Raw genomic sequence first — 21,215 nt, forward strand, 5'->3', positions numbered from 1 at the left:
AGGAATGAGAGAGTTTTCCAGACCCTGTTTGTTTATTTCTTTGTTAGAATCTGGCTAAGTTATCACTGTGCATGATGAGTTTTTTTAAGCTTCGAGATACTAGGTCCTTTTTTCATTTTTGAAAGCAATGTGTGGTTTTGCATTTTAACATTTGCAATTTATCACTTTTTAAACTATACTACCATTGAAGTAATGAATACTCATACTTGGACATTCATTATCCAGTAAAGTGTTAGGTATTATGCACCAATATGTTTAAATAGCTTCACATCTAATGTGTTGTGGTGTGTGTATTTAAATGAACATATTTTTTAAATCATCTGTGATTCGGTTGGATTAGCTCCATAGGATAAAATACTGACTTAAAAAATCATTGAGCCTGCATGAGATTGGAATAATTAAGTGGTGCTTTCCTTATGAGTATAATTCTTTTGAAAAATATGTGAAACACATAAGTATTTCCCCAGTACTTACGGATATCTTTTTCTTTACAAAGTATTTGAAACATGGCTGGAAAAAAGCTTGTTAATATGAATTGAATAACTGTAAATGTAAACCTGTCCTATCAGATATAACTTACCTAGCATTAATGTCTACTTTTTCCCCCTCTTTTTTTGCCAACGTAAAGTGGCTAAAAGCCAAGGTAAGAGCCATTACTTATCATTTGATCCACAGTATTTCCTCTGTATTGATAGAGGCTGCAGAGCCACTAAAATTTGAAAACTCTTCTTATGTCTGTCTGCTTTTCCCTGTAGGATTTATGTAGATTAAATATACTCAAATTCAGTTCAAATAAGCAACATTTAGCTTGGCTGTGTTAATATATCAAAGATATATTGACATCTACGTTTATATAGGAACATTAATTTTGCTAACATTTATTGCTTTGCTCATTTTTCGGTAGTTGCCTTGCTTTCATTGACTTACAATTAGGAGGTTTCCCAGACATCATATGTGACTTTGTTACTGAATTGTTAGGATGAAGATGATTTTTCAGATGGGTATTTGAGCAAATTGACAAGATCTATAGTTCATGTTCATGCACATATTTCAAAAAGTTGTAGGAAACCCAGTGTTTGAATGCAGATAAGTCTGATCTCAGTGAACATGTTTAACAATAAAATAAGATAAACAGTCCAGTCATCTCACATGTATTTTGCTACAATGTGATATGAATGGCATAAAATAATAGGAAAACCAAGTGCAAGTGGTTCCTTGACTTTTTAAACTGTAGTACCAAAGTCTTTATTCAAACTGTCTGGGAATCCTTAATTCACATTCTGATATTAAAAAAAAATAATACATGGTGTTAAAACACAAAGAGAACAATTTGATATAAAAATAAAAGCATTTCTTTCTACATTTTAGCACGGAAATAACCAGCCTGCAAGAACTGGCACACTGTCGAGAACAAATCCTCCTACTCAGAAACCGCCAAGTCCTCCCATGTCAGGCCGGGGAACACTGGGGTAAGAATTCAACTACATTTTACGAAAGAATTCATATGCTAAAGGAAAAGATGTTTCTGTGACTTAAGTAAGTGTATGGGATCCATGCCACACTACCTTCTCTATGTGACACTACCTTTTACAAATTTATTTTAATTCCTATTTTTCTGAACAGAATCCCAAATGAATTTGCTGGCTTTATAATACTCTCTAAAATCTGTACCAGGAAAGTTTTTATATATGTATAAATGGCCTTGTTTATTTTTTTGTCATCTAATTTTTAAAAAATATAAATCTGACTTGTTTTAAATGGAATGATTAGAGCATTCCAAATGGTGCCTTTGCATGTGTTTACAGTATCTATATTATAGAACTTGGACCAGTGGTCTGCTTTTGTGTAGTGTGGCTTAGTCCGCAGCTCTTCTGTTTCCCCTATTGGTGTCTGAGACTTAGGGACTCTTTACTTTAGGAAACTATGCACTTTATTTGTAACTATGCTTCTGCTGGTGTTCTTAGGCCTCTTTATACTAGAGTAGCTCCATGGGAAGGCCATTTGGACAAGTAGAAAAGATCACAGTGGCTTCTTCCTTCTTAATTCTCAGTGTACTAAATATAGCAAATACTTGCCAGGGCATTACATTTCTTTAAGGTTGCTTTTCTTAACACTGGGAATATTATATTGGATTTCTTATTTTTTGGTGGAGGCGTTGTTCAACAATCAGTCTTCTTTTAAGAAGGTCTTAGTTTTCATTTTTATCAATTAAACCCTCTGCCCCTGAAAAAAAAAAATGAAGTTATTAAACAAAAAAGTCAAAATCATTTATTGAGAAATTAATGATTAGAATGTATGTCTCTATTGCCATATTGAGGTAGGAATAAGTTGCAGCTTCCTATGTAAAGAAATTTAGCTTCCTGTTTAGAGAACAGTGGCTTATGAGTGACTGGACTGAGAATGATGTACATTTTAAAGTACTTTTAAATGATGTACATTTAAAATATTACTGAGCATTTAAAAAATTATAACCATAATTTTTTAGAAATAAGGTTAGGACTTTAAATTACTCTTTCCTATGTTTTTCTTAGGAAAAGGAAACAAATTTTAGTTTTCATGTTAAAATAACAAAATTCGTATATCCCAGTGAAGAATATTTTTTAAAATTACAAACTTTGTTATGTATATTTTTAAATCCTGGTATACATGGTCACAAAGGGAGACTCACATATTTTTGGGAAAAATACAATTTTATCTTTTTTATTCATTATTCCTTTTTCCACTATGCTTCTTTAGACGGAATACTCCTTACAAAACCCTGGAACCTGTTAAACCCCCAACAGTTCCTAATGACTATATGACGAGTCCTGCTAGGCTTGGAAGTCAGCATAGTCCAGGCAGGACAGCATCTTTAAATCAGAGACCAAGGACACACAGGTAAGCCTTTAGGTTGAGTATTTGAACATCTCTAAAGTGGGTGTAACTGACTGGTGACAAACTCCTATGGAGGTGCTGAGTAAAGGTGAAGTGCCACTCTAATGCTAATATCAAATGTGAAAGTTGGGGGAATAATATTATATATGATCCTGTAAATTTGTGTTATAACTTCTGTTTTTTTTTTTTAAGATTTTAAAACACCTGTTTGTACTATTAATGGATTGTTTGTGTTTCCTCCTTTTGATAGAGGTACAGACTCTATCAGACTCTTTGGGTTAAGACTAAAGAATTTTTTTTTTTTTTTTTTTTTGTGACGGAGTTTTGCTCTTGTTGCCCAGGCTGGAGTGCAGTGGTGCAATCTCGGCTCACTGCAACCTCTGCCTCCTAGGTTCAAGCGATTCTCCTGTCTTAGCCTCCCAAGTAGCTGGGATTACAGGCCTGTGCCACCACACCCAGCTAATTTTGAGTTGAGTCAGGGTTTCTGCATGTTGGTCAGGCTGGTTTCGAACTCCCGACCTCAGGTGATCCACCCACTTTGGCCTTTCAGAGTGCTGGGATTACAGGTGTGAGCCACCGTGCCTGGCCCTAAGAATGTTTTAAAATGCTCTTTAAAAAAAATTTAAGGCAAACCACTCAAATACTTTTGGAGAAAAGATTAAATATCCTAGGAATTATACAACGTGATTTAAACTTTCAGAGATTGAAGGAAAGAAGATTGAAGTTAAATCTGAGGGAGACTTTCAAGAGAATCAGTATACTAGAATATGTTATATTATCATTATTATTATTATTATTATCTTTTTGGAGATGGAGTCTAGCTCTGTCACCCAGGCTGGAGTGCAGTGACGCGATCTCGGCTCACTGCAACTTCTGCCATCCAGGCTCAAGCAATGCTCCTGCCTCAGCCTCCAGAGAAGTTGGGATTACAGGGGCACGCTACCATGCCCGGCTAATTTTTATATTTTAGTAGAGATGAAGTTTCACCAGGTTGCCCAGGCTGGTCTCTTAACTCCTGACCTCAGGTGATCTGCCCACCTCGGCCTCCCAAAGTGTTGGGATTACAGGCATGAGCCACCGCTCCCGGCCTTGTATTTATTATTTTTGAATGTCCTAAAAATCAATTACCCAGTGGATTTTTAAAAATTTAGTTACAGAGTATAACAAACATTCAGAAAAGTATCCACTTTATTAAGTATGGACACACACTCATATAACCGTCACCCAGATCAGAAAATGGAACATTATCAGCAACCCAGAAGCCTCTCAAGCTCCTTCCCAGTTATTGCCTTGACCTTCTTCCCCCAAAATGTAGCCACTTCAATTTTTGAGTGCTTTATAAAACCAGATAAATTTATTTTATAACCAAATTTGTTTTATTCTTTAGTTTTCTCTCTCACTTAATAACGTGGGCAGGGAGCCTCTCTCTTGCCTTCACTCTTAGGTTGGTAAATGAGAGAGAACTTATCAAAATGATTTATGGGTATTCCACTAAATAGGGTATATCAAGATGCGAGATGCTAGGTAAGTGGTATTTATTACTATTGCCACTGTTAGTAAACAAATTGTTAAGTTGATATCTGCAGATACTGTATCAAGTCAGGTTCTTTGAGGAACAAAATTGTTCTCTTTGTTGTTATTGAACTATTGGATCAAAGTATAGGTTTTCTCTATAGTGGAAGCATAGTTTAATCATACTCAACAAACAGTTATTAAGTGTTGTTTCATTAGATATTAGGCATTTGCCAAGAAGGCATAGTTCTTTTTTCAAGAGCTCATTCTATTAGAACAGGAATCAGCACACTTTTTCTATAAAGGGCCAGATTGTCAATATTTTAGGATTTGTGGGCCATATGGTTTCTGTTGCAGTTACTCAGATCTGTCATTATAGCACAAAAGCAGCCATTGACAATACGTAAATGAATGCGGCGATGTTCCAGTAAAACTTTATTTATAGCACTGACATTCTAATTTCATATAATTTTAATGTGTTACAAAATATTATTCCTCTTTTGATTTTTTTAACTATTAAAAAATATAAAAAACATTCTTAACTCACAGGTAGTAAAAATTGGGCAATGGACCAGTTTTATCCCACAGGCTGTACTTTGCCAACCCCTTGTTGGAAAAAAGACAGTAATTGAAGAGGAGCATAATAAGAGGATAAATACTCATGTCTGTGATGCAGTGATGGCACAAAGCTAAGTACTGATCACCTGGCTTGAGGGAGTTAGGGAGGTCTTCACATCTAAGCTGTGTCTGTTATATAAATGGCTTTTTTCTTTTTCTTCCATTAGCATATGATAATCTAATTATAGAATGATCATATTGCAGAAGAAAATAAAAATCTTATCCAGGCATTGCAAATCTTTGCCCTTTAAATTTCTGGGCTCATTGAGGAAATCATGTAGATTTTAAAACATAATAGGGAGCGTAAGGATACGTGTGCACAAATATATGTTTTTACACATGTACACACATTACTATAAACAACTAGATGGCACAAGATCTAGTTGTTTGTGCCATACCTTACTAGAAACAACTAGAGAGAGCCACGTCCTAGAGCTAACAGGACAGTACATCCACAGGAAGTAGAATAGTAGTGAGGAGTTGGTTAGAGTTTATCAGTAGCAACTATTCTAGAATGACCACACTGAAATTTCACTATTATCTTTCTTTGTCATTATGCTTATTTTCCAGAAAATGTCTGTGTTATCACCTTTCTTTGAGATGAGAGGAAGTTGTCATATTAATTTTAGACTAGAATGGATTACCCTTGTAATTTACTTCCACATTATTTGTACTTTCTCTTTTGTTGTATCTGTTACATTACCTTTTCATGTCAGTTTTCCCATTATGAGCTTCAGACGGTGTGGTTCATGACTGCATTGCTCACTGCTCTTCATAGCAGGTTTTGAATAAACACTTGTTGACTCATTGTACTGTAAGATTTTGTTGGTGATAAATATTTCAGCAGAGATGGTTTTAAGTACTGTGTTATCATTATATTGGTTCCAGATAGGTTGAGAAGTAGAGGAAACCATTTCAAATATTAGGATTAAGGTTTGTGATGAATAGTTAAAAAAATTCTTGTTACACACACACACCCTCCCATTCCCTTCCTCCCTCCCTCTCCCCTCTCTCCCTCCGTCTCTCCTTCCCTTCCTGCCTCCCTCCTTCCCTTCCCCGATTTCTCTCTCCCTCCCTCCCTTCCTTCCTCAGGTTCTGCGTTCCCAGAGTCAACCCGTCTCAGGTTGAAAATACAGTATTCGTGGGATGCAGAACCTGTGGATACGGAAGACCGACTTTTCATATCCGCTGGTTCTGTAGGGCCAACTGCAGGACTTGAACATCCATGGGTTTTGGTATCCAAGGGGGTTCTTGAAACCAATCCTCCAAGGATACTGAGGGATGACTCTATGACATAAAAGGAGTATTCAGTGGCCTTGGGTGATTACAGTTTTTTTTAAATATGTCTCTAGAATTGGTTTTTCACAATTTTTTTTTTCTTTTCAGTGGAAGTAGTGGAGGAAGTGGAAGTCGAGAAAACAGTGGTAGCAGTAGTATTGGCATTCCCATTGCTGTGCCTACACCTTCGCCACCCACTATTGGACCAGGTGTGTTATTTATTAATCTGTGTTTAATACAGGATATTAATGAGCTTTATTGTGGAAGGCTGAAATAAATTAGTCACATTGAGTAAAATAATTAAATTTGTGATTGTTGCTAGGTTAAAGGCTGATAACAAATTTAACAATGTTTTTAGATTGTTTTTCACAAAGTCTATAGGATTTCGCCAGCTGTTTCTTATATATACTGTATATTAAGTAGTTTTGTTAAACAACTTTTTGTTAGCCATTTTGCTTTAGAAATGTATTCATTCCTCAGTGTCCACAGGGGATTGGTTCCAAGGTCCCCTGCGGATACCAAAATGCATGGATGCTCAAGTCCTTTCTATAAACTGGTGTAGTATTTGCATATAACCTACACACATCCTCTCATATTGTTTAAATCATCCCTAGATTACTTATAATACCTAACACAATGTAAGTGTTACTTAAATAGTTACACTGTATTGTTTAGGGAATAGTGACAAGAAAAATAAGTCTGCACATGTTCAGTACAGATGTAGCCATCCCCTTTTTTCCCCGAAATATTTTTGATCTATTATTGATTGAATCCAGGGACGAGGAACCCATGGATATGGAGGGCTGACTGTATTTGCCTAGCATACTAGTCAAGAATGGCATTTATTATTTCAAGAGCAAACCAGTATTGTATGATACTCCAGCTGGAGAATCAGTGTCTATAAAGGTGAATTATGTTTCTAGGAGTTTTACTGTTGCCTTGCAGGCCAGTATCTGCTCTGGTGTTTGCTTATTTTGTGACTTTACTACATTTATCTGTGATATTCAATATATATTTCAATAAAATGCAATACATGTAAAATAAGATGAAGATAGGAAAGTTATTTTACTTTCAGAAAGTATGAAAATTTCAAAAATCCTTGGAGGGCATTAAATTAGCCTCTTGAGTTTTAGTAAATGAAATGGAGACTTTTTATATTGTTAAAAATGTATATTTTTAAAATATGATAATGAAAAATGTTAGAAAAAAATTCTTAGCTTTTCAAGCATATTTTTGAAAAAGGAGAAAAAGCCACTTATAAACATAGGCATATTTGATAGTTAAGGCAGGTATAAATTTGGTAGCCTCTTTACCTGCAAAATTCATACTCATTTGAGCATGCTTTATATGTGGGTATCTTTTTTCTTTTTATTTCCAATATATTGTACTTTCTTGCTGTTTCAAAATGTTGAGTTTTCTTTTCTTGTACTCTGACCTGAATTATAAACTATTTTATTAGAAAACATTTCTGTCCCTCCTCCTTCTGGAGCTCCACCAGCACCACCTCTGGCACCACTTCTCCCAGTGAGCACTGTGATAGGTGAGATTGCATAGCCATTGCAGCCATTGAACTCACTTTACATAATTCATAATAAACTCCTCTGTGCTAGTAGAGTGCTAGCATTTATAGTTAATTAGGTTGCAGGTGATAATACAAAGATTAAAGTATTAAATCTAATATCACTAACTTCTGGTGAAAGGCTTCTGCACTTACACAGTAAACAAATATAAAACAACTTTTTCTATAATATGAAATGCTTGGTTTATAACCAACTTAATGTGTTTTTTATTTGTTGTTTGTTTAGATTTTTCTAGTCTAATCCCCCCGCCCAGCACAAGTGAAACTTAATTTGGAACTCTCTGGTATATACAACAGTCAAAGGATCAGGGTGAAGGTGGGGACAGGAGGAGAAAAATTGAAAGGCAAATGATACGTGTGGGATGGGGTACTCTGAGGCTTTCCTGTGGATCATAGTTTGAAAAACTCTGATGTGGCCCAGTTTTTATGACATCTCAGGGTGCCATGAAATAGTTTTCTTGATAAAATGCATTTAAATTGTTCACAAGTTGGGGATGACTGAACTGAGCATATAAGGAATTTTAAATGTATTTTAAATGTCATTGTAAAAACCAATGAGTCTAGATATACACAATCGCAGTAATCTGGGTAGAAATGGATAATGAGGTGTTCAAATAATGAGAGCTGAGTTTCAGGTTAGGTGAAATAAAGCTGTCTAACAGCGTATCTTTTCAAAACATTTGCACATACCAAGGAAAAGAGAGAAAGGAGGTAATAAAATGAAGACCCTAGGAATAGAAATTGTTAGTAGAAAATCTGTGAGAAAAAAATGGCCTCAACCCAGTTAATAATCAGGAGAATTAAAATTAAAACCACAGTGAAATACTATTTTATATCCAGCAGACAGGTTAAAAGGTAGAAGTTTGCTAGTACCAGTGTTGGTGAGGAAAGCAAATTGCTGGTGGGAGTTTATTAATGTGTACACTCACTTCAGAAAGTAATTTGTTGTTACCTAGTCAAGTTGAACATATACCTACCCTAGATTTATCAATTTCATTTCTACGTATTTACCCTAGAACACTAGTTCTCAAAATATGGTTAAGGGACCCCTGAGGATTACCAAGATCCTTTCATGGAGTTTTTGAGGTCAGAGCTCTATTCATTATTTGTCCTTTTCATTCTCATTCTGTTATAACTATATGATGGAATTTTCTAGAAGCTGCATGAAGTATGATAAAGTCATTGCTTTGACTCCTAATGAAATGTGTACTTGTGTATTCATATGTTTTAAAGATCTATCAGTTTTAGTATCTAATGTAATTATCTACAGCTATAACCCATGTCAACAAAAGGCTTTTGGGGTTGTCTAAGAATGGACCCTAAGACCAAAAAGTGTGAAAACTGCTGTCCTAGAGCAGTGGTTTTCAGAGTGTCATCCCCAGACAATCAGTATCTGAGAACTAGTTAGAAATACAAATTCACAGGTCCCTTCTAGACCTACTTCAGTCTGGAAACTGAGGATGGGCCCAGCAGTCTGTATTATAACAAGCTGTCAGGCCGGGCACGGTGGCTCACGCCTGTAATCCTAGCACCTTGGGAGGCTGAGGCAGGCGGATTGCTTGATCCAGGAGTTCGAGACCAGCCTGGGCAACATAGCAAGACCTCATCTCTGCAAAAAATACAAAAAATTTAGCCGGGCATGGTGGTGCATGCCTGTAGCCCCAGCTACTCGGTAGGCTGAGGTGGGAGGATGGCTTGAGCCTGGAAGGTGGAGGTTGCAGAGAGCTGAGATTGTGCCACTGTGCTGTAGCCTGGGTGACAGAATGAGACCCCATCTTAAACAAAACACAAGGCCTTAAGAAGAAATACTGATCAATGATGAAGTTTGAGAACCACTGTCCTAGAGATTCAGGAATTATATTTAGGAATGTTCATAGTGGTAGTATCGATAGCACAAATCTCAATAAAACCAAAATGTCTAATAGTGGTAGAATGGATAAATAAATTATGATATATTTACATACAAATAAAATAGCAAAAATGAATGATATACATAGTCACATGGATGAATTTTTGAAAATATTATCAAGAAAAAAAGTTCAACAATATGTATAGATTCATTCCATTACAAAAGTTTATAAATTTGTAAAAACTGTGTGTATTGTTTAAGGTTATATATGTGTATGTGTGTATATATATATATATGGTAAAAACTATTTACAAAAGAAAGAGAATGTTTAACATACACCTTGTGGGGGTCGGAATCCAGGAAAGGAGCACACAGGAAGCCTCAGTGATCTTGTTAATATTCGATTTCTTGAGCTGTATATATTATTTAGATTTTTTTATACACACATGTATGTGTATAATTCACATGTATAACACATAATGATGCATATAAGTCACACACTGTTTGGCATTATTTATTTTATGATAAAATGTTAAATTCTAAAATAGGCTCAGAATTGCTAAATGATTGGCTTTTGTTCTTGAATCACCAACAAAAATAACTCGGATTCTATACACTTTTTTATACAAGCCAGAGAAATGTAAAATCCTTTTACAGAGATTTCTATTAAAAATAGTTGGCTGGGCGTGGTGGCTCACACCTGTAATCCAGCATTTTGGGAGGCCAAGGTGGGAGGATTGCTTGAGCCCAGGACAAGACCACCCTGGGCAACATAGTGAGACTCTGTCTCTACAAAACATAAAAAATTAGCTGGGTTTGGTGGTGCTCTCCTGTATCCCCAGCTACTCAGGAGGCTGAGGTAGGAGGATTGCTTGACTCTAGGAGGTTGAGGCTGCAGTGAACTGTGATCCCACCACTCTACTCCAGCCTGGGCGACAGAGTCAGACTCTTTACCCAAAATAAAAAACTAAAAACAAAAACAGTTAAAGACTTACTCTTTTTTTTTTTTTTTTTTTTTTTTTTTGAGACGGAGGCTTGCTCTGTCACTCAGGCTGGAGTACAGTGGTGCAATCTTGGCTCACTGAAACCTCCATCTCCCGGGTTCAAGTGATTCTCCTGTCTCAGCCTCCTGAGTAGCTGGGATTACAGGCGTGTGCCTCCATGCCTGGCTAATTGTTGTATTTTTAGTAGACACGGGTTTTCGCCATGTTGGCCAGGCTGATCTCAAACTCCTAACCTCAGGTGATCCGCCTGCCTCGGCCTCCCAAAGTGCTGGGATTACAGGCATAAGCTACCACACCTGGCCCTTAAATGCTTATTTCTTGGCTCTCTGGAAAAACCTAGCTGTCCAAAATTACTTATTCACGAAGGCTTTTGAATAGACAATTATTTTTAAACTGTTTTCTATTTAGAAAATGAGCATGTGGATGATTCAAATAATTAGTGACTGCCTATAACTTGGGAGTTCCAAAATGTTAGATCAGCAGTTGTCTTAATGAACAACCTCTGCTGTATGGTTTTATCTAATACCTTGTGTGACCTCTAAGAATGATTAGACAACTGAATGAAGATAAACTAGGATGCTGGCTTTTTACTCACTCTGTCATTGTTTGTTGTTTATATGGGGCAAGGAAAAGAATAATAATCCCGACGTTAACCTTGGAAAGTATAGTTAACTTTAGAGGCTTTGAACTCTATTAACGTTTTAAATATGAAACTTTTGAAATGTTGGGAAAGATGACACTTAATACAATGTTAAGTATTAATATTTTCATCAGTTTCAATATTAACTGATGAAAATCTATATATGAGCATGCTAATTTTCTTTTAAAAAAGCAGATGCTTTGGATGTACTATGGAAAAGAAGCTCTCCAGGCGTGGAGAAAGAGAATAGATTTTCTAAACAAAACTCCCTTAAAATGCCTTATTTTGTAGAGTCAAAAAATGTTCTGCTTTTGTCAGTTATAAAAATTTAATAGGGAAAATGTATGTTACTCTTAAAAATTTGGAGATCTACAACAAATCTGACATTACATGAAAGTGCTTTGAAACTAGAAATGGTACTTTTCTTAAAAAATGGTTTTACTTAATATGTATTGATACTAATAACTGCTAATTCAATAAAAACTCAAAAATACTAGTAAATAAAAATTTATTGTTTAACTTGGATTTGGCTAGATAGAGTCTTACAATGTGAATCAAAATTCTGAAAGTTTTGTCAGTGGAAAGGAAGAAGTTTGTAAACCAAACATGAATCTACTTACATCTAAAGACTGATGCTTTCTACCTCACACTGTCTTTTGGTACTTATTTTATTGGAAAGACAGTTTACATATAAAAGCTATATATTTGAAAATGTACAAAAAAATTATATATAATATTAGCAAAGTATCATTTGGGATTATGTTTTTTAAAAGCTTGGGAATATTACTTACTTACTTTTACAGCTTTCCATGCAGCTGTTTTTTTTCTCTCTGTTTTTGACTTTGGAGATAAAGTTACTTGATTTTTATCTTTACTTTTGTCTTTATTTTGTGCCTTGGTCTTGAAAAAGTAATAAATATTTCTTACGGAGGCCCCCTCCTGCTTTGTTCTGCCATCTAAGGTGATTACAATGCTCAAGTCTCTTTGTTGGTTGCCTTTGACTAATGCTTTTCAGCAGCCCCGGGCTCAGCTCCTGGTTCCCAGTATGGCACAATGACCAGGCAGATATCTCGACACAACTCTACTACTTCTTCGACATCTTCTGGTGGATACAGACGAACTCCCTCTGTGACTGCTCAATTTTCTGCTCAGCCTCATGTTAATGGAGGTCCACTTTATTCTCAAAATTCAAGTAAGCTTGTGCTTTGCAGGCATACAGCAACAGTGGAGCTCCTTTTGAAGGAAATTATTTGAAACTGTTATTCTTGCCAGTGATAGACAACAATTGAAAACCATGCTGTTTCATGTTTATTTTTGTTTTAGGATTTTGTCCTTGAATCATATCATTTTAAGAGTAATCGCTTACCACTTTCTCTTCCAAAATTTAGACTTATCAAGTATATTTAACTAAATTTATCAAGATATGTCTATATTGAGTATACTAAAATTTAACTTTAATATGCTATTTTATTACATAAGTAAAACTAGAGAACAAAAACATTGCAGAAATAAACTGAATTTATTGGCATGTTCGAGACAGCGTAGTAATGGTAAAATTAAAGACACAACCATTGTCAAAGTTTTCCTTTAAATTAATATAATGAAATTGCTGGCTATCACTTTTAAGGTCATTAACCTATTCAGAAATGAGTTCAAAACCAATTAAAACTGTTTGTGATGCCTGCTTAATTACTCTGTCTTTGAATAATTCTAATGGTGGGAATTTCTTCTGATTTCCTTCTGTTTACCTCAAATTGCACATCTCAACACTAATTGCAATCAGTGTTTAAAAGCTGATAAGAGAAGAAAATAGTTTTAGCATATCATGTTAGGAAGTTAGAATAGTGTAGGGTAGTCATTAATATCACTTTCCATATTAAGATGTTCAATGCAAAAAAAGAAAACAAAATCAGAAATGAAACTGTTGTCCACTGTTTGCTTTTAGCTTACAGTTGTGCCTGCCGGGCATAGACTAAGACAAGCTTTCCTATATGGCTTTTGTGGCTCTTTCTAGAGCTACATGTTATTTTAGTTTATGTAACAACACTTAATACTCAGTGAATTCTCCATATTTACATAGGAGATTGCTTTAAGCTCTTTGTATTTATAATGAATGACCTGTATATGTGTCTTAAAACAGAGCTAGGGGAAAGTGTTTTTTTGAGACAGAGTTTCACTGTTGTCACCAAGGCTGGAGTGCAGTGATGTAATCTCAGCTCACTGAAACCTCTGCCTCCCAGGTTCAAGCGATTCTCCTGCCTCAGCCACCCGAGTAGCTGGGATTACAGGCGCCCGCCACTACACCTAGCTAATTTTTGTATTTTTAGTAGGGACAGGATTTCACCATGTTGGACAGGCTGGTCTCGAGCTCCTGACCTCAGGTGATCCACCCACCTCAGCCTCCCAGAATGCTGGGATTACAGGCGTGAGCCACTGCGCCCAGCCGAAAGTTCTCATTAGTTTTTTGTTTAAAATTTAAAGATAAATTACGTTATAGCAAAAGTTCCTAAGAATTGAAAACCACTTTAGCAGAAATATCAAAATTTACGAGTAATCCCAAAATTTATATAGCTTTTATCCAGACTAAAATACTAAAGCTACTGAGAAGTGTTAAACTTCACTAAATAGGATTTTACCTAAGATTTGGTATCAAAAGGTAGCCAATGTCTGTCTAAATATTCTAGATTATCTAATAATTCACTTCACTTGTTTTGTCAACTTTATTTTTTTCATATTCTGAATTTTTAGATCCCATCTTTTTGTTTATCATTTTCCTTTTCCCCACTTTAGACATTTAATTTACTCTGCAAATAGGATTTTTGGTGACTCTTTTATATAATACATAGTTTTATAGTTTTATTTTAGCAATGCTTGCATGGATTATTTTCAAACAGGATACTTTAATTAATGACCACGTTCTTTTGAATATTGGAAAGCAAATTTGGCCTAAAATTTTAAATAAATGATTATGTTTTGTCAAATTAATTATCCTTCAATCTGAGTTACTGTTGGTGTTGTACTACTAGTAGTAGTATGTGAATGGTTTTAGTGTTTTGATGTGCACATTTTCCCTTCTGTCTAAATGTAGTAATGATTAGTATCTTCACAGCATAGCTTTTCTTTTTCATTACATACTAACCAGCATGGCTAGTTACTAAGAGTTGTTTCTAAACACTTTTTTAGCTTTGTGAGAGTTTTCTGTTTTTAAGTCAAAACCTCTAACCTTTTATTTAAGAGCCTTCTCTAGCATATTAGAATGAAATAGGATTGGTTTCATAGTGAATTGAATGTTATTTTTAGCTATACAATGAATATTAATGCACATAATTGCTTTGTTACTTCTTTGAACACTGAACTTCTTTCAAATTTTTATGCTTACCAACAGAATTTGCACGTTAGATTAATTGAAACAACCTTTTGATTAATCCTTGGTAACCAATAAATTGTTTTTCTCTATCAATTTAGTGTTACTACTTGGTGACTACCAACAGACTAAATTTTGCTATCGAGTCCTACTGACTTTTTCTAAGCAATCTTTGGCAATTACTGACTTGTTAAAGTGAGACAAAGTCACAAGCATATGAATGTTTAACTTTTAGTGTATGTTATAATTTTTAATACATGAGTATTTGGTATTTCCTGTCAATTATGTCATCTCCATAAATACATGTGAATGTGTTTCAAGCTATCCAATGAGTTGTTAAAAATTAATGCAAAGAATTACATATTTTAACTTATTGGAGATCAGGTTTCCTTTTTCAGAACAGTGATAAAAAAGTCACTTTTGAGATACCCCATGAAACTGGATGATTAACATAATATATTCCCTTGTAAATTTAGGACTGATATTTTTAAAAATAAAATTGCCAACTGAAAAAAATCACAACCTTGTTTTACAAACAAGAGGTTTTCCTGGAGAGCTGTGTGTGAATTTAGATATATAATAAGAACTGTCTTTAAAGGAAACCTGTGATTAATATTTTATTGATATATGAAATAAACAGCTATTATATATTTGTTTTATTTATTTGGGTCCCAATTTACAACATTACCTTAAAGCTAGACAAACCTGTTATAGTTATGGCAAAGACACAATATTCTGGAAACCTATGTAGGTATTTCATTGTTACCTATTTTAGAAGTCTTTCCTTATAATTTGAAAATTTTATTTTACTAAATAAAGTGAATGTGATGGTAAATTTAAATCTTTCCCAAACAATATAACATTAGGATTAAATTAAGTGTATTTGTTCTTTTATAAAATTAATTAATTGGCTAAGCACAACTTGGCCTTTAGGTTTGCTTGTGGGAAATGTACTCGAAGGTTCTGCAGGTTTTTGTTTTGTTTTTTGTTTTGTTTTGTTTCATTTGCAAACTGTTCTTTGCATACTTATGTTTGTGGTCCTTGTAACTGACTTCTGCTTTTTGTTTGTTTCCTTTTCTTTCCTTTATCTGTTTTACTTCCCCCATACTGTGTTGTTGCTACCAGTTTCTATTGCTCCACCCCCTCCCCCTATGCCTCAGTTGACTCCACAGATACCTCTCACAGGCTTCGTGGCCAGGGTGCAGGAAAACAGTAAGTTTGGAAAAACTGAGCTATGGAAGAGTAGAGGCTGTCTCCTTATAGCATGCATGGCTGACGATGAGTCATCGTTTTCCTTACTTTTATTGAGAAGCTAATCTGATCTTGAAAATAGGTGCAGATATGTTACTGAAACTGAAGAGCACGGTCTTCAGTTTTTTCTTTGTGTGCATGGTTACTGACCCATATAAATTTCAAAGCTGCAGTTTTCTTATGTCTTTACATGATCCTAAAACAGGAGATCTGATCTTTACATATTCTTAAGGAAAAGATAATCAAACACAAAAATTCAAATTGTATGGGAACTTTTAGCTTCTAATAGTTATTAGAATTAGAAAACATATTTTATTTTAATAAATTTATCAAGATATAGGTAGATATACTATGAGATTAAATTTAATATGAAATTGGGGCAGGTTTTCCCCCCTTAATTACAAAAAAATTTTAGGGAAAGCTTTGTAGCCTCAGATTTTCGTACATACGTGATACCGAATCTACGTAAAGGTTCATTGTTAGGATAAGATTGAATGGCCAAGAATAAGTAAATTACATTCATGCTATCCATTTCAGGGTGAGTGATAAGCAATTTAGCATCCTTTTCACATTTTGGCTACATCCAGGCCCATGAAGATTGTTTCTGAATATGAAAATCAGTTAACTTTTTTAGTTCTTCTCTTGAATGAAGTTCAGGGAATTTTTTTTTTTTTTTTTTTTTTTTGGCGGGCTGGGGGGAAGTTATTTTGGATATATGGCTTTAATCAGGATAGACTAGTTTATATTACTGCCTGATTACTTTTGAAATTCTAGAAGATGTGTAATCCTAACTGCATGATCACAGTGAATGTTATATAAAGTGAAAAATACCACTATTTTACTGAATTATAATATGCTAGAATAGCATATTGATGGTAATGTGGTCTATTTTTAATTTACTTCATTTGGACCATCACCATGAAAATAAATCTCAGGATGGTTTGAACAAACGAATAACCCACTTGGCCCAGCCTATCCTCCAAGACAATATATTGTGGCAAATTCCATTCTTCAGCTTTTGCTGACCCTGTTATGTTATTCTCCCCATTCCCTCCCTTCTGCCAGTCAAATATTTGTGTACTCGATGTTATGTGCCAGGCTCTGTGAAGAATACCAGCAGTTTAAGACAAAAGCCCCTTCCTTCAGGAAATGTGTGATCCAATTGGCTTATTATAAAATGTTGTTTCGTAATGTTGACATTTCTGAGTGTAAGCCATCCTTACTGTTAATATGTGTTTGAAAACCCTAATGTGTGCAGACCTTTAAAAAGATATGAATAATCAGCCTGGGCAACACGGCAAGACCCTGTCTGTACAAAAAATAAAAAATCAGCCAGGTGTGGCCGCATGTGCCTGTAGTTCCAGCTACTAGGGAGGCTGAGGCTCATTTGAGTCCAGGACGTCAAGGCTGCAGTGAGCCATGATCGCACTACTGCACTCCAGCCTAGGAGTGCAAAAATAAATAAATCCATGGATGGATGGATAGATAGATGTTAATCTTATTTTTAAAAATAAATGAGTGGCCGGGCGCGGTGGCTCAAGCCTGTAATCCCAGCACTTTGGGAGGCCGAGACGGGCGGATCACGAGGTCAGGAGATCGAGACCATCCTGGCTAACACAGTGAAACCCCATCTCTACTAAAAAATATACAAAAAACTAGCCGGGCGAGGTGGCGGGCGCCTGTAATCCCAGCTACTCTGGAGGCTGAGGCAGGAGAATGGCGTGAACCCGGGAGGCGGAGCTTGCAGTGAGCCGAGATCGCGCCACCGCACTCCAGCCTGGGCGACAGAGCGAGACTCCGTCTCAAAAAATAAATAAATAAATAAATAAATGAGTAAGGGTAAACTGCTGGTTATTAATGCTGCAGAGTTTAAAGACAGCCAGTGCGAACTTTTGAACTGCCATACCACTAACAATTATTAGGAAATAATTTAAAATAGTCATAATGCACATCAGTTTTGTGAGTCCAAAGGTGACTGACTAGCTATTTGGTAAATCTTTATATAGAAATCCAGTATTAGTATACATTATTCTAGGCATGTGTGGTCTTTGCTAAAGAGGCTCTTGGTATTGGTTCTTTTTACCAAACATATGAACTTGGGTCAGTGATTCTCCTTGTGCCACAGATTCCCTAACTTTATTTGGTTTCTGTTTTCTTTGAAAGTATGTTAGGAAGATTGGTGTTAAAATATGTATCAGTACTTTAAATGTTTTATGAAATACAAATTTTATGTGTTCTTCTCTTAAATACCCAGTTTATTATGACACTCAAAGTGGGTGATAATGAATGCATGTAGCAGTTAGCCCATTAATAAGTGTTTCAATTTAAGATACCAGCCTCTAAAAAAGTCAGTAGTGTTTACATCTCTTTATGATTATGCAGAGAATTAGATTAACCAAGACTTCTGCCATAATTTGAAGATAAGACATATAGATTTACAACAGTTGGACATAAAGACAATTTCGTGAAAACATTGAACTAGTGTGATAAACCGAGAGTAAATTGAAGGTACCCACATATATAATTTATACATTAAGCCAAACTAAGGATATGAACTATGGCCGTTTGATGTCAGGAGGGATCCATACCCATTTTCCTTTCCTCAATAATATTAAAAAGTTTTATACAGGAAGTTATGGACAAAGATAAAATGGATCTAGGAATGAGGCAGAAAATTTAATTGTAGACCCGTTTGATAGGTATTAGAGTGAGCATTACCATACAGGATTTGTTTTCTAATAGCCCTTTCGTCCCTCAAGAGGATAAAATAGAAATCACAGCATTGAAGTGGTTATGGAAATAGGGTCATTATCTGCAAATATTTTAAACCTGGAGCCCTTGGTTGTATATTCAGCACATTATTCCCAGGAGGGTAAACGTTTAAACCTGTATGACAAATAGATTACGGCTGATTTCTTTGATCACGGAAATAGCCCCAGAAATTGGCATTTGATTCAGTATGTTTGTATTGTGAACTTCTCCCCTGCAGGAATTATATAATTCCTGTATCAATTTGTATGAAAACATTTTCATATGTCTTTTGAACTTTTAAAGAATTTTATGGATCAGAAATTTAAGTTAAGCACTAGTTGGGTTCCAGCTTTGAATTCTTTAAGTAATAGGAGCATTTTTACCTGATATTATGCTAGTTCATTGAACAGAGCTCTAGCCTGACATTTTCCCATTTCCCTGTTTACACTTTTGACTATGTAAAGCACACACATATATACTGACCACGACCATCTAGAGTTTGAGGTATGAGTCATTTTTATTGTTTTGTTCACTGTAAGTTCCTTTTTGTTTGTTTTTTTTAATTACATCTTCAACACTTTATGTTTAAATCTTAATTGTTGATGTATTCTTAGAAAATTGAATCTTTAGGATCTAGGCTTTCCCTCATCCCGTGCTTATGTTTTACTAGCAATAATGCAAAATTTTAGCTTGCTTTCTACAAAAAACTGATTATGAATATAAACATTTTTTAAAATATTCAATTAGATTTTCTACTGGTTGGGGATTCTTTTTCCATTTTTTCAACTTGTAAAATGTAAATAACAGAGTAGAAAATCTACACACAGAAGCAGACCTAATACCACCAACTTTAACTTTCTCTCCATCAAAACAAACAATATCAACAAAGAAACAAAAATCTATCCATGGGAGACTGAATTTTTAGGGAACCAAAGCTGTTTCAAGCCAAAATCGGGCATGAATGAGCAGAGTGAAAAGTGATCAAACCATTAATGTAATGTTACTCATACCGTTTACTGCAGTCCAAATGACAAAAGTGACATAGATTTAGTTTAGGTTGTTAACATTTGTCCTGATCTGAACCTTGGAATAAGGAAACTACTCCTATAATCCTTATAAAAAGAGACATTGTCTCCTAACACCCTGCATTCATTAATTTGTAATACTTCCAGATACACTTATTTTTAGCTCATTTTGTTATTTTTAAATGATTCTTGAGTAGCATAAACTTTAACACACCAAGCTTTTATTTCTAATCATTGCATGTTTTATTATAGTGCATGCTGTACTTAAGTTAGAGCTTTCTTAAATTCTGTTAACTTATGACTTTCCATCTAGACTTATTTGTGATTCAAATCAATCATATGAATCTTTTTAGTTGCTGATAGTCCAACTCCACCGCCACCACCTCCACCAGATGACATTCCCATGTTTGATGACTCTCCACCTCCCCCACCACCACCTCCAGTGGATTATGAAGATGAGGAAGCTGCAGTAGTTCAGTATAATGATCCATATGCAGATGGGGATCCTGCTTGGGCCCCCAAGAATTATATTGAGAAAGGTAAGGTACAATCATTGAATCGATGTGAAGGAATATAACCTAATTGTAGAAATTAGAACTATAAAGAACATCTAGTCCAATGTTTCTCAGCCTTTTAAACTGCCTTACCAACCAAGATGATTTACTTAAACCTTACTTCCAAAAAAAGAAAAAAAACCAAGATCCCAGTTCTGTAGCTTAAAATGCCTATAAAATTACCATGACAATTTAAAAAAAAAAAAAAAAAAAAAAAAAACCTTACTTCCTAAGCTTTGTATTATTCCCAGTGTACAGGGGGATTCTTTCTTTGTATTTTAAATTAAAATTGCAGTGTTAGATTTGCTTTCAAACTACGTATGTGTTCAGCTGAAGGTTAACTTGCTGGACGGCATTTTATAGATGAAACAGCTAAGGCACAAAAATGGAGTTAAATGTAATTAGTAAAGATTTTAAAAGTTCTGTCAAGCTCTGTTGATGACCTTTCGTATCTAAATATAGACAGTCCCTGATTTACAATTGTTCAGTTTAGGATCTTTTCAACTTTATGATGGTACAAAAATGATACGCATTCAGTATGCTTCTCAACTTATGATGTAGCTTTGTCTGGATAAACCTGTTATAAGTAAAAAATATAAGTTATAAGTTGAAAATGTACTTTCAATTTACAATATTTTCCACTAAACAGTGGGTTTATTGGGACATAACCCCATCATGTGGAAATGGAGGAGCATCTGTCTTTAAAAATATATTAGTACTATCATGAGAAAAGCCTCAATTAAGGTGTCAGTTAGGTGATTTTATAAAAGAGAAGACAAATTACCAGGATTATATTTCATGAAATTATGAACCACTCTAAAGTCTAATTTACCTACAGTACCCAATATTCACTGTAATTATCTATTAAGAAATATAGGTGGGGAAGAAACAAATCGTTTCTAGAGTTTTTATTTTT

General features: G+C 35.0%; 1 protein-coding gene across 10 annotated transcripts in view; it reads left to right on the forward strand.

The window, feature by feature from the left end:
• ABI1 (abl interactor 1) overlaps positions 1-21,215 on the forward strand; it is a 120,741-nt gene that overhangs the window by 95,648 nt on the left and 3,878 nt on the right. Inside the window, exons 4-10 of one of the 10 annotated variants that reach the window (XM_023194840.2) lie at positions 629-643; positions 1,369-1,469; positions 2,737-2,877; positions 6,391-6,491; positions 12,370-12,546; positions 15,844-15,930; positions 20,099-20,284. In XM_023194840.2, the coding sequence (XP_023050608.1) occupies positions 629-643; positions 1,369-1,469; positions 2,737-2,877; positions 6,391-6,491; positions 12,370-12,546; positions 15,844-15,930; positions 20,099-20,284 (808 nt within the window). The remainder of the gene's footprint in view (positions 1-628; positions 644-1,368; positions 1,470-2,736; positions 2,878-6,390; positions 6,492-12,369; positions 12,547-15,843; positions 15,931-20,098; positions 20,285-21,215) is intronic. The other 9 variants (XM_023194841.2, XM_023194833.2, XM_023194834.2 and 6 more) reach the window with 9 other exon arrangements.

The sequence above is a fragment of the Piliocolobus tephrosceles genome, chromosome 9, assembly GCF_002776525.5.
Source record: "Piliocolobus tephrosceles isolate RC106 chromosome 9, ASM277652v3, whole genome shotgun sequence".
In the NCBI taxonomy this organism is placed as follows: Eukaryota; Metazoa; Chordata; class Mammalia; order Primates; family Cercopithecidae; genus Piliocolobus; species Piliocolobus tephrosceles.